The sequence below is a fragment of the Marmota flaviventris genome, chromosome 9, assembly GCF_047511675.1.
Source record: "Marmota flaviventris isolate mMarFla1 chromosome 9, mMarFla1.hap1, whole genome shotgun sequence".
NCBI lineage: Eukaryota > Metazoa > Chordata > Mammalia > Rodentia > Sciuridae > Marmota > Marmota flaviventris.
The window spans coordinates 36,550,075-36,571,459 of record NC_092506.1 but is presented as its reverse complement, the minus strand read 5'-3'; the positions used below and the strand labels follow the sequence as shown (position 1 = coordinate 36,571,459).

The 21,385-nt window shown below is 32.2% G+C and overlaps 1 protein-coding gene across 2 annotated transcripts in view; it reads right to left on the bottom strand.

Moving 5' to 3' along the window:
• The window catches only part of Kif18a (kinesin family member 18A), a 72,829-nt gene that overhangs the window by 15,650 nt on the left and 35,794 nt on the right, over positions 1 to 21,385 (bottom strand). For both annotated transcript variants that reach the window (XM_027936552.2, XM_071617122.1), the window contains exons 12-13: positions 16,041 to 16,162; positions 12,537 to 12,772 (exon numbers count right to left, since the gene is read on the bottom strand). In XM_027936552.2, coding sequence (XP_027792353.1) covers positions 12,537 to 12,772; positions 16,041 to 16,162 — 358 coding nt within the window. The remainder of the gene's footprint in view (positions 1 to 12,536; positions 12,773 to 16,040; positions 16,163 to 21,385) is intronic.

Sequence of the window (21,385 nt, the reverse complement as noted above, 5' to 3'; positions counted from 1 at the left end):
TGTAAACCCCATGGCTCAGGAGGCCAAGGCAGAAGGATTGTGAGTTCAAAGCCAATCTCTAAATTAGCAAAGACGTAAGCAACTTAGCGAGACCCTGTCTCTAAAATATAAAAAGGAGTTGGGGATGTGGCTCAGTGGTTAAGCCCCTGGGTTCAATCCCTGGGACCAAAAAGAAAAAAGAGATAATAAAATATGAAACTGAAACAGATTTTGGTGAGAGATTGAGGAGGTGGGGTGACTTTAACTACAATGGCCAGTGAAGGCCAGTCTAAGAATGGGGACATATGATTTGAATGGCTGTGAAGGAGCCAGCTATATAAAGATAAGGGGAAGGAGGCAGAGGAATAATAAGTATACAGACCCAATAGCAGTAATGAATTCAGCTCAAGGAAGAGACAAGTTATTGTTACTGAAAATGTAGTAAATTAGAGCAAGTAGAAATGAGAAGAAGCTACGAAGATTGAAAGGGGCCAATTTATCTAAGGATTTATGGACAAAGTAATGTGTTAGATTTATTCTAAGAGCAAAGGGATATTTGTGGAGGACTTTAAATACGGATGTGATGCAATCTGATTGATGTTTTGGAAAAAGACTGGTTGTTGGGTGGAGAATGAAGTTTGAATAGGTATATGTTGATAGAGAAATCAGTAACAAGGCTATTGCTGTAGCTCTTGCAAGAAATAACATTTTGAATGAGAGTGGTAGCAACAGTGATGGAGAGATGTGGGAAGGGTGTTAGAATCAAATGATCAGATAAAAATCATATAGAGTAAACATATTCAATGACATACACAGGTGCCTATGATAGGACAATGAAGAGTTCACAGAAAGGAGTAGTACAGAGTCATCTCTCAGTATGCATGGGGGATTGGTTTTAGGATCACCCTTAAATGCTAAAATCTGCTTGAGTTCCTGTCTAATATAAAATGGTGCAGTATTTGCATATAACCTATGGATTGGTTTTAGGATCACCCTTAAATGCTAAAATCTGCTTGAGTTCCTGTCTAATATAAAATGGTGCAGTATTTGCATATAACCTATGCATATCCTCCCATATAATTTAACTCATCTATAGATTACTTATAATACCTAAGACAATGTAAATGATATATAAATAATTTTTATATTGCTTATGAAATGATGACAAGAAAAAAACAGTCTGAACATATTCAGTACAGACACATTTTTTCCTACCAAGTTTTTCTGATCTGAAGTTGGTTGAACCTGTGGAGATGAAACCCAGGGATATGGAGGGATGACTTTATCAATTCTACACAAGTAAATCAATGGAAATCAAGATTTTCTATGAAACCATAAACCTTTTACATACATGATATTCCCTCAAATTTGGGATTCTCTTGTTTTGACATTCCCTTCATCAGGCTTGAGTTCCTGTTCTCTATTCAGGAGCTCTGATCCAAGTAATGATAGGTATCTTGGAATCTGCTTACTTCCCTCTCTAGTTTGGATTCTCCTGGACTTGAGACAGCAGAAAATGTTTGGGATTTGAGGATGAGATTTCTTATTCAGAGATGCTGAGGTAAAAAAGAAAGGAAAGGAGTAAGCACAAGTAAAAGATGGTGCTAGAATAAAAGTAGTAGAGAAGGAAAATGAACTTGGGCTCCTAGGAAGTTACACAAGGGAAAATGGACTTAAGTTTAGTAGAATGATATGGAAAAGGCATCTCTTTAGGTCAGCACTCTACAAATTCATCTCTAGGTATTTCCAAAAACCTAAAACAAAACCAGATTTTCTGTTCTAGAAATTGACATACTATGATTTCAATAACAAGGAATACTACTCCGGTATGTTAATTATTGCATTAAACTTTTATATCCTTAAAAAGAAGTCAATGCATTTTAATCCATGTGTAATCAAGCTTGAAAATGCAATCTTATAATGAATGCATTTGATGGATAGTAAAATCTTTTTGATAGGGAAGTAAGTTAGAAAGACACTGAATACTTGAAGAATCTCTCATCAGAAGAACCAGCACATGGTAGCTATCTTCTTGCACTGTCTCATTTGAAAAACATTCTTACCATAAGAAGACATCAGGCATCTAGTTTACATGCAGATTCCCTTTAAAATGACTATAACACAAAAACAGGAGAAAACTTGCTCCAATGTTGGTCATGGTAGAATAATGGCATATATATATATATATATATATATATATATATATATATATATATATATATATATATTTTTTTTTTTTTTTTTTCCCCCCAGAATATTAGAAGATTTTCTGAAGGATATTGTGTAGCTAGGACAGGAATAAAGAAAGCCATGAAGGGTCTTAAGTAAAAATTTCTCAAATGAATAAGTGACTAATAAAACTCCCAATGCTTATGGGAACACATGGATTAAAAAAAAAAAAAAAAGAAAGCCATGAAGAAGAATAGCTTGTAATAGTCCCTATGCTTCATTCTTCAGTGCTTTCTCAGGGAATTAAGTAAAAGACAATGACAGGTGTCACTAAAGTCCCTTAAATTAGGACCAGAGAAGAGGAGGTAGGTGGAATAAAGGAAGAAAAGATAAGGCTGAGAGATATAAAAAAATGACAATACCTGAAGACTAGAAATAGTACTAAGAAGTCCCAAGATAAAGTACTAGCCTAGCTGGGTCACTGCAGAAAGGAATAAACAGAATGTGCCCTCCCTGTGGATCTGTGGAGCTTGCTCCTGTCATTGGTGGCCATATCACATGTGCTTGAGAAGCTCTTGGATGAACAGTCAAAGTGTCCATTTGAGACTATCAATGGCTCTGGTCCCTTTGTGTACTCACTGTGCTACTGGATCTGTGAAAACATTTTCCTCCTCATTTTTTAGTTTTTCAGACAGGGTCTTACTATGTAACCCAGGCTGGTCTCAAACTTGTGGGCTCAAATGATTTTCCTGCCTCAGCCTCCTACGTAGCTGGGACTATAGGTGTGATCCACCATATCTGGCTTTTTCTCCTTAATTTTATAAGTAAAAGTACACTTATAAATAATAGGCAAACAGAAAGTTCACTGCCATCTATCAAAGGAAAATATAAAGGAATGAAAGAATTGGCACACAAAACTGGCCTTCTGATAATCCAGATGCCAAGTTCTCCTCCACTATAAAATGCTGAATCCCTACCACTGGAAGAATTCAATTAGGCAATGACTAAATAAAACATGAAACATTCACAGTTACACTGTTATTTAAAACCATATTTTAAAGATTTGATGATGCTATGGGAAATGCTTGTTCAATGAGGTAGCATATAAATTTTATATGATCATAATTTTGACAAAACAAAGCAAAACCCAACAAAAACCAAACCAAAGCATATATGAACAAGTGCCACAAAAAAGGGGATAAGTCACAGAAACAGCAGAAGAAAATATGCCATAATTCGTCAACATATTAGGGTATAGGTTTGAAAATTGAGAGTGATTTTTTCTTCATTATTTTATATAATAAAATATATACTGCTTCCATAAAAATTATAAATGATAAACAACAAAACAGAAACAATGTCTGAGGTGGGAGAATGTTAAGAAGCCAATAAGAAACCAGAACTTTCAAGTCTCAGAAGGTCTTAGTAACTAGTGGCATGAAGTAGTCTCAGAAAGCATAGGGCAAAGGTTAAAAAAAAAAGGAGAATTGGCTTAAAGTCTGCATAAAGAAGCTGGATCCTCAGGTTACCTTTACCCCATCACCATAACTATCACCTACATTGCCAGGTGACTATACCTTTGTTATCCTGTTAAAAGACATGAGATTTTACTCTTTAGACAGGTTATAGACATGGAACCACCATGTATACAGAGATTAAGTAATATATGAACAGTGAATATATGCAAAATTTTCCTAGTTCTATAAATGAAGGTAGCTGGACTTACATACTCCCTAAATCAGAGTTCTTTTTAAGTGAACTATAAAAATGAAAAAGGTATATAGATACTGGTATTTGAAGGTCCCCCCAAATTCACTAAATTTTCTGGAGACCACTACAAAGCAAAGCTTTACTTAATGAATCCAACCCTAATCTTTATTAATAATTATTCATTAATAGTTTAGGAAACACTTAAAAATATCTAAAAGATACATTAAAGGACCTTCTTGAACACTAAAAATGTGCAAATTTTGATAAAGTTATTTAGTGTTCTCTGGGTTTAATTCCTAGCACCACACAAGAACATACTGCCCAAAGAAACAAAAAATGCATGCAACATATTTGACACAGGGTTTAGAATTCATGTATGTATATGTATTTCCATGCATATGTTTGTAAGTTTAAGAAAAACAACTCAAAATAATTAAGAGATTAACAAAAAAAAATTAAGCAAAGGAAATGAACAGGTAATTCAGAACTAATTACAATTAGACAATGAGTACATAAAAATGTTCACTTTTTCATCAACTTATTTATTTATTTATTTATTATTTTACTTATTTTTGGGTACTGGGGATTGAACTCAGGGGCACTCAACCACTGTGCCACACCTTCAGCCCTATTTTGGATTATATATAGAGACAGGGTTGCATTGAGTTGCTTAGTGCCTTGCTGTTGCTGAGGCTGGCTTTGAACTTGTGATCTTCCTGTCTCAGCCTCAAGAGCCACTGGGATTACAGGCATGTGCCACTGTGCCTGGCTGGCTTAACTTTTTGACTATCAGTAAAGTTATAAACAGTTTCCTGATGGGGAGAGGGAAGATGTGATAATTGCTATAATAGTGAAATTCTAAATAGTAATGAAAATGAAAAGGAATAAAATGCAGGCTAAGGAGAGATGACTCATTAAAGGGAAAGTTACATAAAAAGGGTAGTATTTAAAATGGATTTTCAATATGTAGTAGGATTTAATAAGTTGGCATGTGAGATGGAGACAGAGGAAGCAACATTTGGGATTAAGAAGAAAGCTTGGAAACTGCAGAAGTAAGGAATAGAAAGCATATTTAAAAGAAGGTTGGGAAACCAGGTGCTGGATGGAAGTGTGTCTATAGCTTGATAGGACAGGGAGGGCCTTTGAAAGCTTCCTAAAAGCCCCACACTTTATTAAGAAAATACTTTGGTGGCATTGTGAAAGGTAGACTGTAGAAGAGAATGACAAGTACATGGAAACTAGATGTCACTATAATTATTCATTCCTCATGACAAATTTTCTTAAATGTTTCAAAGTAAATTGAATTAAGTAATAAAAAATCTTATTTTTCCTCATTTTAAAATAAATCTCTAAGGTATATACTAACTGGCAATTCATGTGGTTTCTTACATAAGGGGGTTCAATATTCAATTTTTAGCTTTCTGAAATATTTTATAGATGGTTCTCTTAAACAAAGACTAGATAATTTATCACTAATGAGTTTAAAGTCCCTCTCTTAAAAAACAGGCAGGCCTTTTGGGGTCATCTTTTGATGTGCCACATCGTGTGTTCTGAATGATTTCACCCAGAGGTACTAATTTATCAAAAGCTTAAGACTGCAAATGTTAAAAGATTTACAGGGCTGTATGTTAGTGTAAAAAGCAGAATGCAGTATTAAGCATGAGTCACAGCCTGCAAAATAGGGTTCAAGACAGTAAGACATTGATGAATGGGATTAGATCTAATTGAGATTTGGTACAAAATGATGACAAAGATTCTTTTGCTAAGATTCCTGTTAATATGTACATGAGCAAGTATTTTGGGAAACTAGGCTTAATCAAAATTAGGTAGCAAAGTTCTAAAGTGAAATCAAGTATTAATATATGCATTTCAGTAAATACTTGTAGGCTACGAATTATGATACAATTACTGTACTAAGCATAAAATTTGGATTCTTTTTAACAGCCTCGTGACTCAGGGAATTCATAGTTATAAATCATACAAGTGAATGATTTGAACTATTTGAAGAAATGTATAAAGTTAAGGTACCACACCAAATTAACTAAACAAGCATTTTACAATGCATTTATGATGCTATTGTGGTTATTGCTGTATTAGTTCCAACACAGACAATATCAGCTATATGCAAAATAATACAAAGAAGAATACATTTCTCATGTACTAAGGATGCAATATAGTCTTTTCAATTAATCCAGAACTTTGAATAGTAAATCAGCCATAATCTTCTGATATTTGTCTCTGCGGGAAATAGTAGTCACAATACTATCTACTCAGTTTCATTCTCCCTGTGTTCACAGTTATTTAAGATGTGTGTGTGGGGGAAGAACAATGCAAAGATCCTTTGATTTATACAATATTCACTTGTAGATCAACAATTAAATACTGTCTCAAGTACTTGGGAACCAAAGGTCAAATGAAATGCATTTCAGGCAATAAGCATGACTTACATCTATTGGCAATGGCCAAATTTTGTTGTCAAATGGGAAAGAATTGGGAAGATTTATTACAAAACACTTTGCGATCTTATATTTGTTATATGTAGTATAGAATTCCTATTTTTTTTATACGAAATTTCCTTCTATTCAAGTAATTTTAGGGGGAACTTAGGTAGGAATTCTGTACTCAATCAGAATATCTGTACTATAAGACTGGTTCCTACTAGTCTTTTATTGTGCATTGAGATAAAAATCACTGACACAGGGTGCAAAATTTTTTAAAAAAGGAAAGGTTAGAGACAGAAATATTACTAAATGTGAGTTTCCAGATGGATAATGAGGAAATCTTGACTTTTCATTTAATGTCAGAAATTTTATCAGTTCCATAAATAAACATTGCGGTCAGCACCCCCATCTTGTACAGTACTCAGTGAGTGTGCTTTCTGTTTTCTAGACCTAAAATAGGTGCATATTTTAGGCCAAGTCAATAGATAAGTAGTTTGGAGGCAGATTTTAAGTCCCATAAATACCTACTCAAAATTCTAAAGTATTTAAATTAACCAGAGTTTAAAAGTTAGTTTTTCTCCTGAATAAGATGTAATATGTTTATTAGTGTAAGAAAAATAAAAAGTAGTCCACATAACAAAAACAAAACATTATATTTACAAAAATCTTAAATAACAAATGTATAGGAAACATATGAAGAAAACTTTACTGAGGAACATAAAAAAGATATGAAGAGTGAGAAGATTTGATAGTGGGAAAATATAAAGACATAATTAATTTGTCAATTTTTAAAAGGCTATTTCTTTAGAGGCAGAAAAAAAAACTATGTTAACAATCACTACTTAGGTACAGCAAAGAATTCTTTAAAAACAATAATGAAGAGGGATAAGTACTGATACAGATAAAAAAAAATACTATAACTATTGAAATAATAGCTACCACCAGCCCTAGAAAGATAAACAGACAAAAAAAAAAAAAAAAAAAAAAAAGGAATGGAAATTCAATAAACAGAATTGCATATGACTATTCAAAAACACACAAACACATGCATATACCCAGACAAGAATGACAGATTCCTTTAAGAAAATAAAATTGTATTCTTGCCCATCATCTTCTACCAAAAATAAATTAGAAGAAAATAAATAGAAGGGGAAATTAAAACTTATGGTTGAGAAGGCCTTTTGAAGAATGATTCCAAAAGCATTGAGGAAAAAAGACTTTACTACGCGAAAGCTTTAAGATTCAGCATAAGAAGGACATTTCAAAGTTAACACCAAATGATTAACTGCACCTTGTATACTACAGGAAAGAGTTAATATCCTATGGTGATTTCATCCAGGACTATGGCTTTAAATATCCTCTAAATGTTAACAACCTTCAAATTTGTATTTCAGCTTAGACTTCTCTCTTGAACTTCAAATTCTTAACTGCCTGTTTGATGTCTCCACTTGGATATATCTTAGACAAATATAACCTGCCCATAACTGAACTCTTATTAATTTTTTACCACCTCTACTCAGTAAATGTGTTCCACCTGAATCTTCCCCATCTCTTCTTTTAAGGTGACTCCATTATTTCAGACTGCAAGTTCAAAATGTTGGAGACTTCTTAGACCTTTCCTTCTCTTATATTTCTCATATCCTGACATTCTTTCTCTCATATCCTAAATCCAATTTGCCAGGAAATCCTGCTGGCTCCACACTTAAAATATATTAGAATCTGCCTACTTCTTATTATCTCCACTACTACAAAACTTGTCTAACTTATCTCCATCTTCATTTGCATTATTGCAGTAGCCACCTAATGTTTCAACCCTTATCAGACTACAATATATTCACAAGACAGCAGTGAGAGGAACCTTTTAAAATGTGGTTGAACTACATACTAAATTTCTGCTGAGATCATGCTATAGCTCTGTTTCATTCCAAGTAAAATACTAGCTCCTTACAATAAACTGCAAGGCTCTATGTCATTTCCCTTCCTTCCCTTTATCAGTTTGATCTTATCATTCATTATCTACTTCCCTTCTCTTTACCTTTGTAGCAGTTATATCCTCCTTGATATTCTTAAAGTATTAGAGATTTTGCACTGCTTACTTCTTCTAAGGCTTCTCCTTAGATATTTACATAGATAACTCTCTGAACTACTTCAGGTTTTGTGAGTAAGATCTACCTGACCATGCTATTTAAAAGAGCAAACTCAAAAACGTGACCAAAATAAGAGAAAAAAGCACAAGGGAATTCCATGAAAATAGAATAAAGATCAGTGGAGTAGACAGAAGGGGATGATCAAGGGGGAGGAAGAGGAAGGAACAATGGAATGAATCCGACCAAACTTTCCTGTGTGTGTGTGTGTGTGTGTGTACAAAACACAATGAATTTCACCTTTATGTATATCTATAATGCACTAATTAAAAAAAAATATATATATATATATAAAAAAATAGAGGAAAGATCACAAAAGAAGAGGAAAGGGAGAAAGAGGAGGGGAGGAAAAAGCTAGTCCTAGGGACTGAATTGGAACAAATTATATTTCATGCTTGTATAATAATGTCAAAATGAATATTAATATTATGTATAACTAAAATAAGCTAATTAAAAAAAGCAAACTCCCAGCTCCCACTCTTAAATTCTCTTCTTTTCTAAGATTGTTTAATGGACTAATTTACTGTCTTTTTCCATTAGAAAATAAGCTCCACCAGGGAAGAGTTTTACAGAATGTATTCCTTAGCATCAAATAAGTACCTAGAACACAATAGAAGTGCAATATTGTTAAGTAAATGAATAAATATAAGTAGTTTCTGTGAACAAGAAACAATTAAAAAAATACCAGAAAAAAGTTCAAATGATGGGAAGAAATAAAACTAGATAAAAATGGAAATGACAGTAATAATGACTTAAACTGACAATCAACAAGTAATTAGCAAAGACAAAACAGTGAGAAACTCAGATTTAAAAAGACTTAATATATACAAAGTATGGCCATTGTTTGGATCCTAATTTGAACAAATCGTAGAAACAAATCACTTGCAGTGACAACAGGGAAATTTTAACACCAATTAGATATTTGACATTATTAGGAGTGAAGAAAATATTGGCATTATACTTTCTTTTAGAAACACTTGATGTAAATGGAAGAAATGATATGTGTCTGAAAATTACATCAAAGTAATCCAATGGAGGACCTGAGGCGGAAGAAATCAGATGGGGTTCTCAAGGCTAGACATGAGCTGGGGATTTCTCAATGAGGCTCAATACTGAAATCTTTGTGCATATATGTGTTTGTAATTATTTGGTTTTCTAAAACTAAAAACTGCCACATTTTAACATCAAAAGCCTATGACGCTAAAAGGAGAAAACTCTGTCTTATATTGTTTATGGGAATTAAAACTGGTAATCATATAGCAGAGAGAAGTTACTAATATCTTAGAAATGTATATTTCAAGCTGAAAAAATATACATGTATGTTGAGTCAAAATTTCCACTTCTAGGAATTTATCATAGAGATAATCAGACATAAGCACTAAGATAAATGTACACATTCTTTCACTAAAATATTATTCATAATAATAAAAATTTACCAAACAACCTAAATGCCCAATAATAGAGGCTAAAATAATTCTGGTTAATGTTACCAGACTAAAAAGCACGTGTGTGTATGAGTTTGTGCTGTACAAAATATTGTAGCTAATCTAGTAAATGTTTTTAAGCATACTTAAGGTATTTGGGGAAAAAAATGAAATATCACTGCATTTAATATTTTTGAAATGTTGTGATAAAACCACTTAATATCTGTTAATGAGAGTATATATAAAGGGAAAGATTAATGGCACAGGTATAAGTTTAAGATAAATATACATTTTTGATGCATATTAAGTTAAACCTTTTCAATTTTACTTTTAAAATTTGTTAAGACTACCATTTATAATATAATTTTAGTAATGGATGTTATCTGGATTTTTTTTGATTTTTCTAGAAATGCAAACATATTTGTGCTTTTTTAATGAATTTATTTCAATATTCTAAGGCTAAGAAAAATAAAATGTTTATAAGTGGTTTCATATGCATATTTCCTGCTATTCTCTTTGACTCTATTCATAATGCATAATTTATGAAACGAATAAAACATATGAAGCACATAGTTAATCTATGAAGTCATTTGGAGAAAACAGTAAAGTAACAAAACAAGAACTAAACATAAAAACCAAACTAAACCCTCTTAGGTTCCCCAAAGACAACACATATTTATAAAATGTAACATGACTTCAAATAGTCTTTGCTTTTGAAAATATTATGAAATAGAATTAAATCAAATAAGTGTTTTGTTTTATTCTTGACAAGTATAGTCTGCGCAATTATACGGCATATGAAATATGGACTTTTAAATAAGGAATAATGACTATAAACTAGCAGGTGGCCAATATTTCTCTCTTTGTGTTAAAACCCTGTTTCCTTTTCCAGCATCTTGAATACATAACAAAAGAATCAGGCCCCCAAAATATAAGAGAATCTGAAAAAAATCTTAAATTTTGCTTTCCAAAGTTCTCAACTAGGTCAGGTCTAATTACAATAATGCTTATTAAAAGAAAAAGATAATGTATGTATGTATATGTATACATTATTTTTATTTTTTCAGAAAATGTGCCTAACTTCCCTATCACCTTAATGTAAAAACATAATATAGGGAACTGCAGCTGTTAATAAAGTTGTAGCTAATTGTACCAAGATGTGCTAATGTTTCTTCTGAAGGTAACTAAAAACTCTGGAGAAAATATAAAAAGAACATTTGAAGGCACTGGGTTGCTAACAAGACTGTGAAGAAACATAGATATCAGCAGGAAATTGGAGGCTTAGGAGGGTAATTTCTGAAACTGCAGCTAGCTTTCCCCTGAGGAAAACTTTGCTGAAGCTAGAGTAGATGGCAGAAAAACTTTGCAACATTGAAAATGGGTGACAATAGGCTTCGTTTTACCAGATCCCCAGAAAAACTCTCTATAATGGATAATATAGAAAGATTTGAGAACACATCTTAAAAATCCAGTATACTTAAAGCACTAGTGAACTACACTAAATAAAAAAAGTAGCATTAAATGAACAAAATTATAAAAAAACCCCCAAATAAACAAAGTATATAAAACAGAAGATGATATAATCCCACTAGTAATCTGAGAGTTACAAATTTTAAAAGAATGTATGTTAGCATTAGGATTGTTATTAGGTGAGGATGAACAGGTACTCTCATACATACTAAGTACAAAGTGTAATATCCCTTATCCAAAATGCTTGGGACAAGAATTGTTTCAGATTTTCTTTTGGATTTTGGATTACTTGAATAGAAGTTGAGCATCTCTAATATGAAGATATGATCCAAAATTCAAAACATTAGTGCTAAAAAAGTTTTAGATTCAGAAGCATTTTAGAATTTTAGGTATTCAGGTTAGGGATGCTCAATCTGTATAGGAAAATATTTTTTGGACACCGGTTTGATACAGGATATATTTTGTCTTTTAACCCAGTAAGTAAGCTTCTAGGAATATGCTACACATGCACAGATGGGAATAAGCAGGTCTATTCTCTGTTGTACTGTTCACTAGAACACTGGTTAAGTAATTTATGGTACGACTATCTATTCTCTAGATTCTCAAAAATATTCATAATAAAAAAGCTACAGGTAGTATTCTCTCCCTCTCACATATATAAACAAGCAGAGCAAAGATAACTAAACTGTTAATATTAATTATCTCAAAGAACATAAGATTGGGGCTCTGGGAAGAATAGAAAAGGACATTCTACTTCTTATGTTAATATTCTACACTTGCTCAATTTTTTTAAAACCAAAATTGTGTGTTAGTTTTACAATTGATATGCCAATAGGAAAACAGCAAATTCTACATTGTTTGTTGATCTCAAGAACACTGATTATTAGATATTATAAAACATAGTATTATTAATGCTAATCTTTATTATTTAATTTTAAATAAAGATGGGAAATAAAATTATTCAATCAAAAATAGGTAAAATGGATTTTATAGCTACAGCTATTTAGAACAACATTGCACACTTGCTCTTAGATCTTAGGAAGATAGTTGTTAATTAATATTACTTTGAACTAATTTCCTTGTTTATTCTCACAAAATAACACTCTACTAAAAATTAACTCTTCTGTAGATTGAATATATAAAAAATCTCTTAAGGAATAATGCTAGTATTTACTTAATAAAACAAAAGCCATACTTACAACAAGGAATAGATTGAATTGGTCCAAGTTGTGGAAAGGTCATAAAAGCAGAAATTCCTGGCAGATCATTTTGGTTTGGATGTTCAATAGTTTGATCAGCCCAAACCACTACTTTTTTCCTTTCTACTAAATGTTCAATTTCTGTGAACTCAGATTCAAAAGCAGCATTTGATAGGCCAGCTTCTTTCAATGTGTAGTACTGTTTTCTTAGGGTTGGAAGTAAAGCATTCAATACTCTATGTAGAGAAGGTGACAAAAAAGGAGAGATAAATAAAGTTTAAATAACACTACGGTTCTTTTATATATAACACCAAAAATATTAGTATATCATTAAGATGATTTCTTGTTTCTTTTCTTTTACAATGTTACTTCAATCAAATAACTGAACATATACTTAATACATCATTTATAGAGTAGAAAGAGTATCAGATGGAAATTATGAGAAAGAATTAGGTTCTTTTCTCAGTTTTCATACACTTCTGTATAATCTGGGACAAAGCACAAACTGAAGTCTCTCCTCTATGAAGTGAAGGGCAACCAGACAGTCATTACATATTATAGACTGTTCTGAAGACTAAATGAGTATGTAAATTGTAGATAAAAGCTTTTTATAAAACAATGTAATTTACAAACCACATGTAACATAAAATGAAATAACTAAAAGCGATGGCTTTCGGAATGAGATTCAGAGCGGTTTCAAGAAGATGAGTTCTAGAAAAGGTTGTTGGATATGAGGAATGTTTAAGGCATTGAATTCTTGGCTCTGATTCAAAACAAAACAAACACCAGTAGAGGGGGCAGAGAGAGAAGAGGGGAGGGGAGGGGAGGGGAGGGGGGATAGTAGAGGATAGGAAAGGCAGCAGAACACAACAGACACTAGTATGGCAATATGTAAATCAATGGATGTGTAACTGATGTAATTCTGCAATCTGTATTTGGGGTAAAAATGGGAGTTCATAACCCACTTGAATCAAAGTGTGAAATATGATATATCAAGAACTATGTAATGTTTTGAACAGCCAACAATAAAAAATTTAAAAACAAACAAACAAACAAACAAACAAAAAAAACAAAACAAAAAATAAAAATTCCAAAAAGTTCCAAAAATGTGAAACTTGAATTTTCCCCATATCATGCACTCTGTTGAATCTGTAAAATGAAAAGGATGCATGGTGTATTCTGGTGTAGCCTCTCACCATTTCACAGATCCTCTCTCCAGTACTTGTTTGAGCATTGCTCACTTCACATCTCATTCACGTACTGTGAAGTTAGATGTGCAAGGGCTGCATCTATACTGGAGAGGCACAGACCTTTTTTTTATTTTCTCTTATCATTATTTCTTATACAATGCAGTATAACAACTATTTATATAGCAGGAGGTATTATAAGTATTCGAGAGATGATTTAAAATATATGGAAGGATATGTAGTTTATATACAGATACTATGCCATTTTATATGAGCTTATATGAGGAAATTAAGCGTTGAGGATTTTGGTATCATAAGGGATTCAGAACCAGTTTCCTGATAATGTTGATAGACAGTTGTATAGGGGAAAATTACTAATAAAAAAGTAAATAAAATAATTATTTGAGTACCAAATCAGGTATAGTTCCTTTGTATCCATGGATAATTGGTTCCATGATAACCCAATCCCAAACCCAAAATTTGTCACCTGTTCATGTTCAGTATAGACATACCATTACAGGTCTAACTGCATAGTAATGTGAATGAGATATGAAATGAACGAGTACCAGAGAGACTAAGGCCCTAAGAAATGAAGAGAGGCTACAGCAGAGTATATCTCTATATCCTTACAGTTCTTGGAACTGTACTATGCAGTTAACATATTAGGTCTGAGATTGCTAAGAAATGCTTGCTTCTAAGGTTGATGCTTAGCTGGCCTCTTGTTAGATTTTTCCCATTATTTCTAGAACTGATATGATGAGTGGCTCACTAGCTTTATGCTTAATGCCTGCTTTCCTTTTGAAAAAAGTCAAATTTTGGTATATGCTAGGCAGAGGGTGCCTACGAGATCAGCTTGCAATAAAAACCCAAGGAACGGAATCTCTAAAGAGCATCCAAAGTAGATATTTCATATGTGTCTTGTCACAACTTCTTGCTGGAAGAATTAAGCACATCCTGTCACTCTACTGGAATAAGATTCTTAAAACCTTGTGCCCTGTCTTCTCAAAACTTAGCCCCATACACTTTTTCCTTGTGCTCATTTTACTTTGTATCCTTTTGCTATAATAACTGATAGTTTTGAGAACAACTATATGGGGAATATCGAGTCCTAGTACATCAATGAACTTGGAAGTGATCTTGGGACTCATGACAGGCTCGGATTATGTTGTATTATAATCTATTTTCATATATAAGAAAAGTAACCTTAGCTTTGCAAAGTTACATAATTTCTGGAAGACTATATTGCTAATATAAGCAAGAATCAAGACTGATTCCGTAACTCATATCTTTCTACTATGCCAAATTTTATGTGATGCTCTGGCTCACCAGTTCTTTAATAAGTTAGAAACTCCCTGCACCCCTGCACTTTAAAATATTAATCTATGTGTTTGACCTAGCAAATATAATATAATATGGTTAAATTAAAGTCTCTTTGATGACTTTAACTCTTGCAGGTGGTCTGAGTGCTAGCAAATGAATATTTCACATCTGCTCTAGGTACAGATAGAGAAAGTATGGGGAGATTAGCTTCAGCTTCCTGTCATAGAAGAATACTCCTGGAAGTTTTTATTTCTTTTTTAAAAGTAGCCATCTAATATGACTTCTTCTTCTAAATAAAAAATGCAGATAATTAATCACCAGTCATTCAAGAACACTAGTTGAATACAAGATGATTTTTAGAATGGCAGAAGACCCTTAGAGAAATAAATTTCTCATTTTCACAGAGCAAAGTGCTGCTGAAGGAGCTGAATGGCTTATCTAAGGTGCAAAAAAAAAAAAAAAAAGCCATTTTTTTTTTAGATTATATCTCATAAACTAAATGACTAAGATGTTACTATTGAGCTATTTGAGCTAGCACAAATATCACAAAAAGCATCAAATAAAAGAGTACAACGTACAAACTGGGACACCTGATATTTCACAACTTTTAACAACAAAAAAATCATTCTGAAATAATGAATAATTAACAATTGTCTACTTAAAAATTCAATTGGTGTTACTAGCAATTGCTTTAGTAGTTGAGTATTTTTGGAATTTTTATTACATTGCATATATTAAGTAAAAATGAATCTCAAAGAAAAATGCTTTGAAAACTATAAGGCACTATAAAAAAATAAGTGACTAAGAAAAAAATGACATTTTTTATGTTCTGTTTTCTTATTACTTACTTTCTGATGCTGACAGACACTTAAAAAATAAGGTACCTTATACTAAATAAAACTCAACTTTCTCGAAGTAGGAAACTGAACTTCTGTGCTTTGGGTTCTTTAAGTGTACAACAGTAAAATCTGTAGAACAGATGAATCCATATACTTACGCCTCAGTCCGCCTGTGCTGCTGTTCTTGAAGGCAAGCTAGATCTGTCATATGTCTAATTTGTGCTTTCAAATCTTTGTTCTGGAGGTGTAAATGGTGACAATAAAGATCTTTATTGAGTTCCTAGGAAAAACATGCAAAATATATTTTAGATTCTTTTAAGAAATTAAATCAAGTGAATTTTAACAAAACTTATTTTATATTGATATCAGAAGTTTTAATTTTATTTATATATATTCACATATAGACATATACATATGTTTAGAAACAATTGGAAAATAAGAGTTCTGGTATAGGTAATCAATAACTTATCAGTAGGATAACATTTCAAGTTTCCTCAGAAACTGAATGTTAGGAATTCTGATGATGCATAGCTTTTTGGTCTATCAACTAGTTTACAATGCTGTGAAAATACATTAATATGACCAGTTTTTGCACAAATATCATTTCCTTAAGGAGATTCTCTGTGAAAATTGCATTTAAAGATCTTTACTGAACTATGACTTTAACAAGGTCATAGTTCAGTAAAGATTTCATTTATTTATTCAATTTATAGTTTCTCTGCCTACAGTGTAAAATTTAAACCTAGGAATGAGACTATGTCAGAATAGTTAAGACATACAGACCCAGGATATAGTATCTGGACTTTCAGACACTAAAAATTTGTTCCCCACACCCACTTGTTATAAGCTTCACCATACGCACAATTACAACAGTCTTTTGAATGCTCCCATTTTCTTTTTTTTTTTTTTATTTTTATTTATTTATTTTTAGAGAGAGAGAGAGAGAGAGAGAGAGAGAGAGAGAGAGAATTATTTATTTATTTTAGTTTTCGGCGGACACAACATCTTTGTTTGTATGTGGTGCTGAGGATCGAACCCCGGCCTCAAGCATGCCAGGCGAGCACGCTACCGCTTGAGCCACATCCCCAGCCCCAAAATATTTATTTATTTATTTTTCGGTGGACACAACATCTTTGTTTGTATGTGGTGCTGAGGATCGAACCCGGGCCGCACGCATGCCAGGCGAGCGCGCTACCACTTGAGCCACATCCCCAGCCCCTCCCATTTTCTTAAGCTTCATCTATCTAGTGTCAGGTGTCCTTCAATATGGTCACCTAAAATTATTCTTCTTTCCTCCAACTCTCTAAACCTCAAATATAGAAAATACCAGCTAAATGATCACACTGAAGTATGAATGATGATAATACAATAACATTCTCAGCATCTTTAATTGGGAAATTTCAGTGAGTACAATGAAAAAGAGTGAATAGTTTTTGGACAATTTGAATAAGTGAGCCATTAATCCCATAAGAAGGAGAGCTATGCCTGAAAACTTCCTCCTAGGAAATTCCCATAATCCATTTGGCTTTTAACTTCTGCTTTCCAATTTATAGTTGACCATTAATTCTATAAAAAGCTTAGTTGTTTATTCATTTGTTAAAAAATATTTTCTATGTTAGTGGGACTGTGACAGAGAAACAATACCATTATATTTATCTGAGATAAATAAAAGAATAAACTTATTTACATAACTCATTTTAACACTTCAACAATTATAGCATGTGTTTATAAAAAATTATTTTTATGGAACCAGGATGATATGATTAAAGCAGTGGCTTATGAGTCATGGAAGTTTTAGGAATGGACTTAGTCTTGAAACAAATACTAACTTAAGCCAGATACATACATCCTTCAGGAAGATTAGTTTATTGACTAAAATTAAAGAACTAAGTCATATGACCTCTTTATTTTTTTCCAGTTATAAAATTGTATGATTATAATCATATAAATGTGTTTACTGATATTCCTTTTATCTTTTTTCTTTTAATCACGTTTCTTAATAATAATTCTTGGCTAGTTCGGCATCTTTGGAAAACAGCTTACAACTGGTGTCTGTTCTTGACTTAACACATTAGTTACTGAATCTGATTGGACGAGCACAGCCTATTCTGAGAATTATAAGTAGGATGGTAATGACGGAAGCAAAGAGTATAATGAGAGGTGACATAAAATTTGAAAAGAATTAGGTGCTAGACCATGAGAAGCTTAACATATTATAATGAAGAGTTTATTCTAGACAGAAGGCACTGAATATGAATATGAATATGATAAGGGTTTTCTTCGAAAATTTTACTTTGGTTATAGGGGAGAGAAGGCATTATATCAGAACATGACTAGAAGAAGAAAGATCAAAAGCAGCAGTCCAATAGTGGGGATGGGAGTCTGAATTAGGGTAGTGTCAGTGAGAGATGACAGAAGTTGTTAAAAAGTAGATAGCAAAACCAAAGGTTGAATGTTTTCTCTGATATGCAGATGCTAATTCACAACAAGAGGAGGGCACTAGGGAAGGATAGAGTTACTTTAGATTAGGTAGAGGGGAATGAAGGGCGGGGAGGGGATAGAGGGTTAGCAAGGATAGTAGAATGAAATAGAGATTATTACCTTATGTACATATATGACTTCATGACCAATGTGATTCTACAACATGTACAATCAGAAAAATGAGAAATTAACCCCCATTTATGTATGATATATCAAAATGCATAAATGCATTCTACTGTCATGTATAACTAATTAAAACAAATTAAAAATTTATTAAGAAAGAAAAAGTAGATAGTGCAGGAGGGTATGAGAAAATAGCATCAACTTGAAGACTGAAAATATTGGGGTTTGTCCAGAGTTGTATGACCCTGGATAAGTCCATTCACAAATTTATAATGTCTCAGCTTACTTTCATAGGAAATAATAGCTTATAATTAGATAATTATTTCATATGTGAAAACAACTACAGAAAAATAATTAAGGTAGGGTTGGGAATGGACACAGTTTTATCTCTTTAAAAGTTATTTATAATAAAATTCAGAGAAAACACGCATTTAAAAATCAATTCTACATTCACATTCAAGTGTAAAATTCAAGTTCTGAGGTTGGGACTGTAGCTTAGCTCAGTGGTAGAGTGCTTGTCCAGCGTGTGTGAGGCACTGGGTTTAATTCTCAGCACCACATATAAATGAATAAATTAAAGAAAAAAAAAAAACAGTCCATCAATAACTAAAAAAATATTTTTTTAAAAAGTTCAAGTTCTGTTTAAGATAATTCTAGAAGACAGACTTAGAAAAATTAGATTTAAGTATATAGAAAAAATAAGTTTGTTGACAATAATCTAAGCAGTGTTAACTTTATAAGTAGACAAGATAGCAGAAGTAAATAATAATAAAAATAATATACCATATTATAAATTGTGAGCTTATAATAAATACTGGATAGAATAAGCAAGCTAGTGAATTTTTACAACTGACTTTTCTGCATCTCAAATACTAAACAAGTTCTTCAGTACTTCTATAGTTGCGATTGGGCTATAAATTATAATGTTGATTTTATGCAAAAACATACTAAATTGTAATACAAACAAATTAAATGAAGTCATGCTCTTGAAAAGTGAACATCATTTAAAAATTATAATACATTAGTTTTTTAAATGAATACAATTAATGTCTTTGAAGTGTACATATAAAACTATTAAAATGGTAAATTTTATGTTATATTATTACACACAGAAAAATTTTTAGACCATTCATGAAAGCTTTTGCCCTCTAGCAAGGATAAATAACCTAATAGAACATTATAGGCACAAGAATACTAATAAAACTAAAAACTTTCAGTAGTTATTTGTAAATACGGTTAAGGTTTAACTTTAATAAAAACATATATTTTAAAAAAAGTCATCTTGAGAATACTACTTCAGTCTTACTGAAGCAAATAAATAAATGAAATAAATAATGGGAACAATCTAAAATACAGTTAACATTCAACAACTGCTATGTATTTTAGAGAATTTGTTCATGTTCATTGAATGAGAAAAACTTATTTGAACAGTGTTATTTTAAAATATTTTTTTCTCCAAGTTTTGGGAATTGAACCCATGGGCAATCTACCACTGAATTACATCTCCAGCTCTTTTTATTTCTTATTTTGAGACAAAGTTGTCAGCTGTTTTTTTTTTTTTTAATTAAATTTTATTATATATATTAGGTTTATAACTCAATTTTTTATTGGTTCTTTTTAGTTATACATGAGAGTACAATTCATTTTGATATAATTATACAAAGACAGATTATATCTTATTCTAGTTAGGATTCCATTCTTATGGATGTTCCTTTCCTCTAATCTACTGAATATCTATTCTTCTACTCTCCCTCTTATTGTGAGTTAGCTTCCATATGCTACTGAAAACATTTGACCTTTGGCTTTTTGGGACTGGCTTATTTCACCTAGCATGATATCATAGTCTCCAATTCCATCCATTTACTGACAAAATTCATAAAGGCATTCTTCTTTATACATGAGTAATAATCAGTTTGGTTTGGTTTATTTACCACATTTTCTTTACCCATTTATTTGTTGAAGGGCACCTAGGTTGGTTTCATAAACTAGGTGTTGTGAATTGAGCTGCTATATAAACACTGATGTGGCTACTCTGTGTAGATTTTAAATCCTTTGGATATATACCAAAAGGCGGGACAGAAGGGTCAAATGGTGGTTCCATTTCAAGTTTTCTAAGAAATCTCCATACTGCTTTCCAGAGTGGCTGCATCAATTTGTAGTACTACCAGCAATGTTTGAATATACCTTTTCTGCCACATCCTTGCCACCATTTATTGTTATTTATATTCTTGATAATTGCTATTCTGACTGGAGTGAGATGAAATCTCAGTTTAAAAATGTTTTAAAATTAATTTTACAGTAGAATGTATTTTGATATATAGATCACAAATGGAGCACAACTTCTCATTCCTCTGGTTGTACATGGTTCTCAGTATAATTTTAATTTGCATCTCTAATTCAACTAATGTTGAACATTTTTCATATATTTGTTGACCTTTTGTATTTCTTCTGAGAAGGTTCTGTTTGCTTCATTTGTCCATTTATTAATTGGGCTTTTTTTTTTTTTTTGTGTGTGTGTGTGTGTGTGTTCAGTTTTTTGAGTTTTTTATCCTAGAATATAATGCTCTGAGGTGCAGGTGGCAAAGATTTTCTCTCTGTTTACATTCATGGCTATTTCCTTTGCTGTGAAGAAGCTTTTTAGTTTGATACCATCCCATTTATTGATTCTTGATTTTACTTCTTGTACTTTGTGAGTCTTATTGAGGAAGTTGGTTCTTAAGCTGACATGATGGAAAGTTGGGTCTACATTTTCTTCTAGTGGGTGCAGGGTTTTTGGTCTAATTTGTAGGTCTTTGATACATTTTGATTTGAGTTTTGTGCAGGGTGAGTGATAGGGGTTCAATTTCATTTTGCTACATATGGATTTCTAGTTTTCCCAGCACCATTTGTTATAGAGGCT